Here is a 12127-nt window from a genome sequence, read left to right as displayed (position 1 = left end):
AGTCCATGTGCAATTGTGCGTAAGCACAAACGTGAATTTGCTGCAGTAAGTTCTTACAATTGTGAACACAGATAAATGTGGAAAGAAATTATATAGCTACAAGAAGTAATGGATATAGGATAAAAGAGACCAGCTTTCAGGATGTACAGAGGAATTTAAAAAAATAGTGGCAAATAATAGAAAATTTTCAGTGGTTATGTTACAGTAACTGGGGCAAGGTGAATGAAATTAAGGTGCATGTTAATATGTAAATACCAAGAAGCTTGCTTATAGTGTGTTGAAAGGCATCGTACAATACAAAGGATACAAAAATATAGTTGTATTTTAAAATGTCTCAACTACTCAGCCTAGCTGTAGATACCCATGAGACATGAGAATACATTTCCTGGTATTCTTTGCATGTCATGAAAGGCAACTAAAGAATTGAAAGATCAGAAGGGTAGAATCCCTCCCCAAGGAACTAATAACTTTTCACTCAGGAATTATTGCCTGGATGCTACTGTACATATTCAAGGAAAAGATAATGTATAAAAGTGAAAACAGATTATGAGGCAAGCAGAGGATTATCTGTATGAGAGATGTACTTTCAATTTTTTTTCTTTTTCTTTTTAATCAGTTGAGTTTCCCAAGACAAAGAAAAAAGGGATTGTTACTGCAAAGTATAGCATCTTTTTATCTCATAAAAGATGTAACTAATATTTTAACACTGAGTATATAAACACAATATTCTACTTTGAAAGCTGCAACTTTGAGATGTGAAGATTTAGTTTTATCAGTATTTTCAACTTTAAAAAGTTCTCCAGTAAATGCAAGTTCTTGTAACATTAAAAGATCTGATAAAAAATAAATAAATAAATAGAAAATCACACACTAGTTTATAATTAACAAAACACTGGAGAATAAAACTATATTCAGGTTTTATTAAAAACTTATTTGACTTCTTGTACAAAACTGCTCCATGCTACTCTAGGTACAAAGCTACACCCCTGCGTATACTACCTTTTGGAGTGGGTACCTGGGTTGGGCGGCACACCACACACACACGCACACGCACACACAGGCTCCCAGGCCACACCACTTTCTTCACATTCCACAAGCCTTATTTAACCCTATGACAAGGAAAAAGATAATTTTGAAACAAATTAAATATTTTCATACATTTAAACTATGTTCATGCTTCAATAAAACTTAGTTGTAAAGTTTTCTCATGGCATTCCATGGATTAACCACAAGTAAAATATTTTCATACGTTTAAATTATGTTCATGCTTCAATAAAGCTTAGTTGTAAACTTTTCTAATGGCATTCCATGGCTTTACCAGAATAAGAAACTTAAAACTTACATTTGATGAAATTCAGAGAAAGTAAATTTTTGTTTTAACTGTCCAAAGACATAATTCAATGAAATAAAGAAATAAAAAATAATAAACAAATACATGACCAAATAAATATAAAAAACAACCAGGTAGCAATATGAGGCCGTAATGACTCAGAGGCACATTGCTGGATGCCATTACGTCTTGGTTCCACCTGACAAGGTTTGAAGTCAGACTCTATGATCCAAGAAACGGCTTTAGCTGACAATTGCTGTTGAAAAATTAAACTTACTTTTAAGAAATAAATTAATAAATTACAAATATGAAATGTCTGATCCAGTCCACGCTGGTAACACTGCTCTTGGTGGGGTTTACTGTGTGTTGTGGTGGCCTGAGTTTATATAGGCTGGTAGGCCAGGGTGGGGTGTGGCAGCGTTGGTTGTAAGGCCACCTCTGACCTACCTCCCCGCTCCTCCATAAGGGCTCTGGCTGGGGATGGGAGTGTGGGTGACCACTGGGCTGGTTATGGTTGGGCTTTGATGAGCAGTGCCAGCACAATACCTTTGGGTTTATCTATTCCATCATTCCAAAATTTTACAGGCTAGGTGGGGTTAGGTACAGTGCCCCTCCTCACTGCCGTCAATAATCTACAATAACAACAACACACCAGACTACATTTGGTGATAACCAACCTCATTTTACATCATGGAGGAGTCTAACAGACTGCCTCACCAAGAACAGTTCTACAAGAAAAATGGAGTCACTAATTATATGTAAAATAAAGCCTCTTTGAGCACAGAACATGGTTGTCAATATATCACATCAAGAACGGGGTGATAGCAACCCATGTTCAGTATTTTAACTGACAATTCATGAAAGATTTGATAAGCAGTAAACTGTCCAAAGAATTAGGTCTTCAAGACACATCACTAACACACCTCAGATACAAGGAGAAAATGTTTGAATTTCAGACCAATTTAAGGCTGTCCTGTTGTCTGCATGGGAGCCATAACTGAAACATGGGCCCACATGATGGAACTGCAGTATTGTGAGACACGCTGAACAGTCTGTACCCAATGCTTCATGTCTTGAGCAGAACATAAAATCTAAACCTGAATTGATATTTAATTAATATATGTATTAAACCTAAATAAACAGATGCAAGATAGTCCCATACATACATACATACATACATATACGGTAAACCCTCATTATATCAAACCCTGTTATTGCAGATTTCGCATTTATTGAACATATGACCTACCAATCATCTCTCTGATTTACTGAACACAGATCAATAAATGAGGTGGAACATTCTGTCAGCAGCAACAGCAGTAGGAAGTGAGTGAGGGTGGGGGAGGGAGGGAGGGTGCAGGTGATGGTGGTGAGTGCACACCACACCCACACTCACAGGGTTGCCAGGTGAGCTATTTTCCCCTCCAACTGGGTTGTTTTATGTAGACGTGTGTGTGTGTGTGTGTGTGTGTGTGTGTGTGTGTGTGTGTGTGTATATATATATATATATATATATATATATATATATATATATATATATATATATATATATATATATATATATATATATATATATATATATATATATATATATATATATATATATATATATAAAGTACTTCTCCATTTTCTATGTGACATAACTTATTTGCTATTAATAAAACATTCAACTCATTTTGGGTGGTTCCTGATGGTGGGGTGGGCAGGTTTTGGGCTGTTTTTCAGGTAAGAGTGGAGAGGAAAACAGTCTGTGACCTGGCAACTCTCACTTCCTCGGCCTCAGTCTCCCAATGGCAGTTGAAGTGGAGGGCTGTTGCACCCATATGTATGTATGTATGTATGTATGCATAGTATGTATGTAATTTTGCTTACTTGTTTGTTTGTTTGTAATGTAGTTTACTTAAACACAATAAAAACATTTTTCCATAAGATTTGTTATTTATGCCAAAATAAAGTATATGCTATACATGTTACATCGGTGCATGAGTTACCAATATTTATATTATCTGAGGTTAATTTCTGTATAATGAACTCCCCCCTCGTATACCAAACAAAGTTCGGTGTGAGGGGGGAAAACCGAACGTCATTTTTTGGGGGGGATTTTTGCCTTTATTGTCAGTGACTTACCCCCAATTAGTCTGATAAACTGAGAGTTTACTGTATATGAGAAGTAGGGACAGTCATAAAGGAGTGGTGAGCAGCAAGTATCCCCTCCTGGATAAATTTAGTGACATGAAGTTTGACCTAACTACAAGTATTTAAGGCTACTTTTAAATACAGTATCTGCAGGAGCTGATGCCTTATGGTTACTAATTGCTCAGTGAGAAAACATAAATAGATTATCAAAATGGAGACATGAGAAGAAAATAACTAAGACAGGGAAGGTTCAAATCAATAGCAAAAAATAAGGAATGTTCCAAAATTATACTGATAACCCAGAGTAACCTTACAGACAATAGTATTCTCATAGGCTGTATCATACCAGGGACAAGATCCTTTACACAGAAAAATACTGATAATATATGTCATAGGAAAAAAAAAAAAAAAAAACATTCAATGACTCCCAAGACACCAGCACAGGTTAAGAATATTTTACTACATTGCTTCATGTATCCCCCAATGCATCTGTAATGCCATAAGAGATCATTTCAGAGATTATGACAACCAGCTGGATTGGATGTTTACAGTAAAAATATGGATACCAATAGTACCTATTTACAAGAATTAATAATTACTCCCAGACTTTACAACCTTGCCTCAGTTGTGGCTGGATAGTATCTGGATAACTGGAGGATTACATTCCTCCTCACAAGCTAGCATGAACGTGTTTGTGGTCTGTGTTATAGGCTGTCATAGGCTGAAAACAGGACAGCCTAAGCAAAGGGAAAGGCAAGGAGATGTGACAGTCTGTAATTTTTCAGCTCTTCTAAGTTGGTGGTGATGCAATAATATGAAAGCTACATCACAGACCTGAGCAGCAGGATAATAATAGTAATGTCTTTTGGTTGAGAGAGAGAGAGAGAGAGAGAGAGAGAGAGAGAGAGAGAGAGAGAGAGAGAGAGAGAGAGAGAGAGAGAGAGAGAGAGAGAGAGAGAGAGAGAGAGAGAGAGAGAGTAGAAACAGAATACTTAGAGGAAGATAGGCTAGTAAATTGTCTCGGGTATGTAATGGGTGGAGGGGTGGGTGGGAGGGGTAGGGTCAGCAGCAAGAGAAGGCTGGTGGAGGAGGCAGAAGTGGCTTTGGCTTCTCCGACAAACTGTTTCCCAAGCCTCCCTCGACCTGAAAAATAGACAATCATGTCATCATATCATGTGAATAACAAAAACTACAACAGTACAATTTAATCTATTCTAATCTCAACTCCTTAAAGGGGTTACCATAATACAAGTGTCTCCATTTGTTCCTATTCATACACTCTTGCATACTTTACTATTTCAATCTCTCTCTCTCTCTCTCTCTCTCCCCCAGATATTCCTGCACTGTCTTCCCATTTTATACTATCCACTCCAACCTTTCTATATCTTCCTTGTCAGCCCACTTCTTTTCATTTTCCATTCTCCACAGAAAAAAAAAAAAAAAACACCTGAAGATCACCACAAGTAACACCATCCATACCAACCTGGGCAGTATTTCAGCGGTCTTGCCGCTCATTTTGGTTGACTTCAGCCAAGCCCTTAACCTTGAGTCGCTCTGCTGTCTTGAGAAAATTAGGAAGGTCTGCCTGGGCTACATTGACCTCTCCTGCATACATGTACTCCAAGATTGCTTGCAAGTGGCTGAAGGGCACATCTTTCAGGATGATTATTGGATGTTTGGAGGGATTTTCCTGAGACAAAGAATTAAATAGTGAGATGTTCAGTACATACCATTAATCACCTCTGTAAATGTAACAACCAAACAATCAATGTCTGGACACCATATATTCCTGCACTGTCTTCCCATTTTGATATGATTTAATGATATAATATGATCCATTAGATATGATAAAGTTCTACACAATAGCAGCAACTACATCAGAAGTGCATAGCTAGAAAACATACTGGGACAATTGTGACCACCAGAAGCCTATGTTATTTAGATTTACAGTCACCGCCAAAAAAGATAGCAAAAGCATCATGCAATTGTGGGGTCAGAGATCATGACATAAAAATTTCCAATACCAAGAACACAGAGGGTTCTTTTCTTTCAATTCCTTTGCTGTTAGGTAAGAATTACACTCTATTTCTTTTTTCATAATGTTCAAGGTCTGATAAGCAACTTTATTTCCTAACTCAACCACTATCTTTTCTTTATCCACTGGTACACAATTCTCTCTCAAACTCCAATAAGATTAATTGGGGTGTTTGCTATGGTCTGAAAAAATGGCCATGAATTTTACAAAAAGGCAATCAACTGGAAAAAAAGAAAAAAAAAAAATCTGTCATTTGTGTGTTATCAAACCAACTAATAAAACCATCATTAAGCAGAGCAAGAAATGCGACAAAAGGAGCTAAATGCCGCACATATCACCTCAGGTTCAGGATGTATCTTCACCTTGGGATAAATGCTATTTTTCCTCTCCATATATTTTTATTTTATCCATTTAAGTTATATGATAAACATATGAAAGAAACAACCATATTTTGATGCCAAATTTTAGCAGGACACTGATGAAGATTGTCTGTTTACGTCTCCCAATGCCTTCCCCGAGTTGCCGCTTGTCTGTTTACGTCAGGTCCCCCAATGTCCTCCCTAAGTTGCTGCTGTCTTCTTTGGAAATACAAATCATCCTTTCACAATTTGATTCTGCTTTCGTGACGTTCATGAAATCAACCACAGTACACATATGGACCTAGGTTTGATAACAACACTGCAAACTCATGTGTCCTGCCTTTTTTTTTTTTTTGTGTGTGTGTGTGTGTGTGTGTGTGTGTGTGTGTGTGTGTGTGTGTGTGTGTGTTTTTTTTTTTTTTAGAAATCAGTGTGTTTGATACTTGCCAGGCCTTTTGTCTCAACATAATTTTGGCCATCACAATACCCCATGGATACTGTTAGCATAAACACTTAGGATTAATGTTTCATATCATATAGGTATAGTACATCAAGATGTATAACGAGAGGAATTTTTAGAATGTCTTTCTCCAGAGAACTGTGGGAACACTGACCAACCCCTACATTAACAGTTGGTGATCACTGGCAACTTGACCCATAGCTATTTCTTCATCCATAATAGGCAGTTTAATAGCCGCTAGCAGGTGATATGAAAATATGTGCAAAAGTAACTTGTGGAAATCAACTCAGGAATGCACGCATGAAAACCATCTTGTCACTCAGCTGTCAAATTTATACCACAACCGTTAATGTGTGTATGTGTGTGTGTGGACCCAAGGCCACCATCTGTCTTGAGTTGCCAGATCAGATATTATCAGTGCTCCAGTCTCCCATGCAAATGGATGAAACTAGTTGAATGGTGCATGGATGCCATCACCGATTGAGGATTTTGACATCTTTTTTTGCGCTGACTGTAGACTATGTTTATATTGGCAACAACCAGTACTCACTGGCTGATAGGACCGAGTCATTTCAACATCCTGGAACAAAACCAGTAACTGTCTCACAAGGTGTCATCTTACATTATGCCCAGGATCACAATTTCTCCAGCACAGACATGCTTCAAAGGTGGCCAGAATACCTTGAATTTTATATGGTGGTCAATTTAATGACAGTAGGATATAATATTAATTTTAGAGCAGATAAGTGCCAAAAATCCCTTTTGTAACTCTTCCACCACCTCTTCTTGGAAACTGGCAATCAAACATGTTTTTTTTTTTCCCCTATGAATCTTATTCTTTGTTTCTAAGAAATCTCCTATTGAAAAAAAAAAAAAATACTATTGTAAAAATAATTTAATTATAATTCACATACAATGGCATTAGAAATATAAAGTACACATTTCTACCATGTAATCACCATTATGAATTTTGCATGATTTGTCTCAAAGAAAACTAGTTTGAATTTCAAGGATCCTTTTGTTACAGGTTTCATAAGGAAGACAAACAAGATATCCCTAACATGGATAAAATATGACAAGAAACTATACCTCTAGCAAGGCCTTGAAATATGGGGAACATGCAGACAGCACCATCTTGTGTGCCTTGCAGGTTTGTCCATCACAGGCCAGAGTCACATCTGTGAAACTCTTCTCCTCACGTAGATGTTTGAAGGAGGATACCATGTTGCTCTGGAACTCATTCCATCGCAAGCAAAACTGCTGATCATCTGCCATCTTGTGGGTTTTTTGGATCTGAGAGAAAAAAAAAGTTGGGAAGATTCTTAGAAACTGTGTTCATGTTAATGAGCTCCATTACTAATGGCATAACATGAAAAACAACTTAAACTACAAACTGTGAATCTCCTCATCAGGGGATAACATGCATTGCAAAAACATATTATGATTTACTCTTTATCCTTGTGTTTCACAATTTTTCCCATAAAACTTGTGGAAACACAGCACATTTTTTTGTGCACCTGTCAAAAAAATTATTACTATCTCAACATTTGTGTCCATCACATAGAAACAAATCTTTGCATGATCTTGGCAATATTATTTTTTTCATTATGGTTTTTGTATACAATATTTTTGTTATTAAATATAAGCTTGTCACATCCTCCTCTTCCTTGTATGATTGCTGCAGTTTTAGTTTTCAGTCTTTCCTTTTCCTAAGATGGATGACATTTGCAAGGATTCGAGACTTGTTAGACATATTGCATTCAGTCATTGTAAAATATCCATTTCACATAATACCCCAATAATAAAAAATGCATACGAAATCACGAACACCATCTTGCTTATTCTACGTTCACATTAACAGCACTCAATAAGAACAGACTTATGAACTACCCAATAAACAGACTTATGAATTACCCAATCACATCTGTAATGTTATTATAAACCATTCACCAACAATGTAAAAAAAATTAGATGTACTGTTATTCAAAGGGAGCCTACATACCTAAGTTGCATTAGTAAGTGTAACTAATTCAATGGTAATGAAAACACTGTTTCCCAAATCAAACAGCCAATCAACTAATTAACACACATACTGTTAGAGATATTAGCTGGTTGGCCGAGAAATCTTAGATCAGATGCAACAACTAATTCTCAAGATACTTAAGCTGTGAAGGGCAGGGAACTGACAGTTGCCTCAATAATTCCCTCAGCCCATTATTTGCACCTGATCCAGAATTTCTTTGGCCACACCTAGAATACAAAGTACAGTGGTCACCAAGTTATATAAAATACCAAATCCCTTAGGTTGACTAGGTTCCCTGTTCACTAAACAGCTCTCCTTCTGATTTCTGGCTGTTCCCTAAACTGAAGATGCTGTTCAGACAGTCCCTCATATGGAAGCTGAAGCAAATGCAAAATACGGCAGCACAAACAGTAATCGTTCTGGAACAAGGCTTCCTGAAATGCTTTTGGAAACAGAAGGACTGATGAGTTAAATTATACACTTTGAAGGACATTAGAGTTACAATCCCAAAAGGAAAGCCACTTTTTGTTCCTCAGTCTAAGGTCACAAACATTTTAAAGCAGATTTTGTAATATGTGACCCAAGTGGTCTGATGTGTACTGATTCAACTACCAAAAAAGTGAAAATTATCTTATCATAAAACTAAATTTTCTAAGATACATGATATTTTTATGGTTCCACACAAGAACAAATATTATCATACATCCATTCTAGTTCTGATATAAACTTGTCAAATTAATTGGATTACAAATCAAAGCAGTTATTTAGTTTGCCATGGTAAACTTGGTCCTAAGGCAACCCACTTACTGATTGTGGAAATTGCAAACTTTCAGCATCAAAAACAAGTCATTTGTTACATTATATGAATTTTGGCAAGGGACATTGGGTGCACTGTCCTATAATTCAATAGTCAGTTAGGTAAATGATTCCACAAGTATGTTAAAAGAGTCCCCTATGTAAGAGAGATAACTCTGTAGTTCTTCAGAATAAGGGTGCATCATTCTGAATCGAAGTTCTGATTTTGAAGTACTCCAATCCATCTTCCTCCAACACTCCAAGTCTGCCCAACCTAACCTAACATATCCTAATCTAACATGAAGGCTACACTCCAAAGAACCCTACAAGGCCACAAACCTAACCCCACCTAACATAGAGATGAGGACCTGGTCTCAGAATGGTGCAGTCCTACTGTAAAGAATCATCATTAATTCAAATCCATATCAAATGCCTGATCAAAATTACTTGGTTTAACTTAGGAATCAAGTAACATTCCACACGAGGTCAGTCGATGTCTGATGCCATCACAATTAACCAATCACCATGAGTAATAATTAAACAGCCTTAGAACCTGTTTTGCCAAGGCTGACTAAGCATCCTCTGCCAAAACCAATACATCAAATAATGGTCATTTGACAGATACTGATAGAGCCTTATAATTCCTATGAAGTGACAATTGAATATACTTATTTCAATTCTAATTTCCTTTGATTATGCACTGGTAAATTGAAAACAAGATATTTCAACATAATATGCAAATAAACATATGGATATTGGTTTTCTTAGAGCTGGAATTAAACCTTACATCACATCTAATTATCCTAAACCCATGACCTACAAGCAAGAGGGCAACTCTAGCACAACAAGACTTAACCTTGCTCAATAATATAATACTACTGCCAGAGCTGATTCACTCTACTGCTGGAGCTTCAGCCCAAAGCCAAGCCACTTCCTTCAGGTCACCCACCGGGGGCGGGCGGCCAGCACAAGACTCCACTCAGTCTGCAGCGTGTCCTACGTGCACCACAACGACACTTTATGACTCATTAAATGGGAAAAAATTAATAAATAAAAAATCCGGCACAAGTTGTAGGTCAGCTGGCGCCCGCACCAGGTGGGAGTGGGCGTCCCGCTGGGGCCGTCCCACGCCCACGCCCCACTCCCTGGTGCCAGACTCCCTTAGGGCCGCGCCCTGCTGTGGCTGGCTAGGCAGGGGGCCACTACACCAGGAAAAGGCTAGTTACCGGCGTGGAGTGGTCAGTGTTGTGTCAATGTTTACAGCAACACACGTCAGGAGGGAGGCTGCTGCCGATTGGTCGCCGCGGTCAGACGAAGGTTTTGATTGGTGCAATGTTATAGACAACGTGAAGAAACTCAATACAGGATCAGATAGTTTTTATAACATTCCAAAGCCATTTCTTTCCATTCTTGCCATAATAACTATTTATAAAACTATCTGGATAAAATTTCTGTTTGAAATTGAAGCAAAACGTAATTGATAAACGTTAACATACAATCTTTATTGCAACAAAATGTTTGAACAAATCGCTATGACGTTTTTGCAATGCAGTATCATTCTATATATTCACATTTAGAGATATGAAATGCTAGTCACGAAACTTTGCGTGAACATAATTGGTGAAACTGAACGCTATTAAACTGTCTGAAATCGACATCAAATAATAAGTGAAAATATATTCATTTTATTCATGCAGCACAATCTTTTGTTTAAAATTTGTAAGGCGTCGCTCAACATGCGTCACATTTTTTCCCCTTTAGGAGCAATGAAATAAAGAACTATCTTAATTATATTCCTGGAACAGCAGAGTAGTAGATCCCCCATCAGGTTGGATCTCGCGGTGTCTATAGTCGGCCATTATTGGTGTTGGCGGCCTATCAGGGCAGCATTATGTCGACCCTGTCAGAAAAGGAGAGACACAAGCTCACCCAGGAGAAGTGTCAGAGTATCCTGTCTGACCTGCTAAAGGATGAAGACAACAAGTACTGCGTGGACTGTGACGCCAAAAGTAAGGAGGGGGTGTGGTGCAACGAAGTGGGATGCGATCAGCTGTGTTGGGGGCGGGTTTTGTCCTGCATGACACTTCTCTGCCCCTTGCTCTGCCTTGCCCTGCCCCGCTCGTCACTGCTGGGCTGGGGAAGGAGAGCTTGCATAGGTAGATTCCCCCTTGTGAATAATTAATGTAGCCATTGTTATTTTTTGTAAGGAAAATATTTGAATTGTACTTATTTTGCTATTGACGATTTGATCGGTTTTCTTCTTGTGCATCTAGAAAAGGTTTATTTTTCTTTGTTTGGGATGTGGGTTTTGAAAGCTTCAGAGTGTGTTCTTAAGTTTCACCTCTTTGTGTAGGAACCTTTTCCTGTCCACTTAACAATTGATTATAGTCTGTCTTCATACTCTTGAAGTGTCTTGAAAACCAGTAACGTTCTCAATGAACTCATGACCTCTTCTCTCCCCAGTGGTTATAACTTCTTGTAAAACTACATTATTCGAATTTCAATATGAAACAATTTTGTTTGGACTGATCTGATCCAGTTTGAATTGACACAGTAGCTGTCTTGGCAAAATCACTTGGCATTACTCAAAATATTATATAAACGTGGCCCACAACAGTTAAATCTGCCATTCACAACATTGTACATCACCTTGAGAACACCATTAAGCATTCAAAATTCATATATTTTATTTTGTTTTATTTTTTATTTATTTATTTATTTTATTTTATTTTATTTGTTTATTTTTTATTTTTTTTATTTTTTGTGACTTAGTTCAGCTATAGTATCAAAATATTCTTAATGATGAGATCTTTTCATCTTGTTTCTTGCTGGTACCACTTCCCCCTGAAGTGCTCTGCAGGATCCGGATATCTTGATTGATGCAATATCAATAGTAATCACACTGTATATGCCATGTTAATTGTCAAAATTTCCATGTCATAGCACTCAGATAACAGAAAAGCTTTTAATTCTTTTGTAAATCTGAAGA

The 12127-nt window shown here is 37.4% G+C and overlaps 2 protein-coding genes across 7 annotated transcripts in view; one reads left to right on the top strand and one right to left on the bottom strand.

Moving 5' to 3' along the window:
• Positions 1–910: 910 nt before the first annotated feature.
• Positions 911–10489, bottom strand: LOC135107719 (longitudinals lacking protein-like). 4 transcript variants are annotated; one of them, XM_064017910.1, is made up of 5 exons: positions 10365–10489; positions 7410–7613; positions 6871–6900; positions 4950–5156; positions 911–4609 (listed from the first exon to the last, which is right to left on the bottom strand). In XM_064017910.1, exons 2-4 carry the CDS (start codon positions 7593–7595, stop codon positions 4962–4964), a joined length of 411 nt encoding a protein of 136 aa, XP_063873980.1. In that variant the 5' UTR covers positions 7596–7613; positions 10365–10489; the 3' UTR covers positions 911–4609; positions 4950–4961. The 4 variants fall into 4 exon arrangements, with proteins under 4 accessions (XP_063873980.1, XP_063873981.1, XP_063873982.1 ...); XM_064017911.1 differs by having other exon boundaries at positions 10232–10371; XM_064017912.1 differs by lacking the exon at positions 10365–10489 and adding an exon at positions 10088–10224.
• Positions 10490–10965: 476 nt separating this feature from the next.
• The window catches only part of LOC135107718 (stromal membrane-associated protein 1-like), a 23802-nt gene continuing 22640 nt past the window's right edge, over positions 10966–12127 (top strand). For all 3 annotated transcript variants that reach the window (XR_010271919.1, XR_010271917.1, XM_064017909.1), the window contains exon 1: positions 10966–11147. Coding sequence is in view for 1 of the 3 variants with exons in the window: in XM_064017909.1 (XP_063873979.1) it covers positions 11030–11147 (118 nt within the window). In the remaining 2 variants the exon portion in view is untranslated. The remainder of the gene's footprint in view (positions 11148–12127) is intronic.

This window comes from Scylla paramamosain, chromosome 15 (genome assembly GCF_035594125.1).
Source record: "Scylla paramamosain isolate STU-SP2022 chromosome 15, ASM3559412v1, whole genome shotgun sequence".
NCBI lineage: Eukaryota > Metazoa > Arthropoda > Malacostraca > Decapoda > Portunidae > Scylla > Scylla paramamosain.
The sequence above is the reverse complement of the archived record's forward strand: the minus strand, read 5'-3'. Positions and strand labels throughout refer to the sequence as shown.

Excerpts from the sequence above, each read along its gene's own strand:
- LOC135107719 (XM_064017910.1), bottom strand. The coding sequence starts at position 7,595 with ATGGCAGATGATCAGCAGTTTTGCTTGCGATGGAATGAGTTCCAGAGC. Across the intron at positions 6,901-7,409 it reads ATTTCAAGGCCTTGCTAGAG|GATGTTGAAATGACTCGGTC; the intron begins GTATAGTTTCTT and ends GTTTTGTTCCAG. Across the intron at positions 5,157-6,870 it reads TGACTCGGTCCTATCAGCCA|GAAAATCCCTCCAAACATCC; the intron begins GTGAGTACTGGT and ends TCTTTGTCTCAG.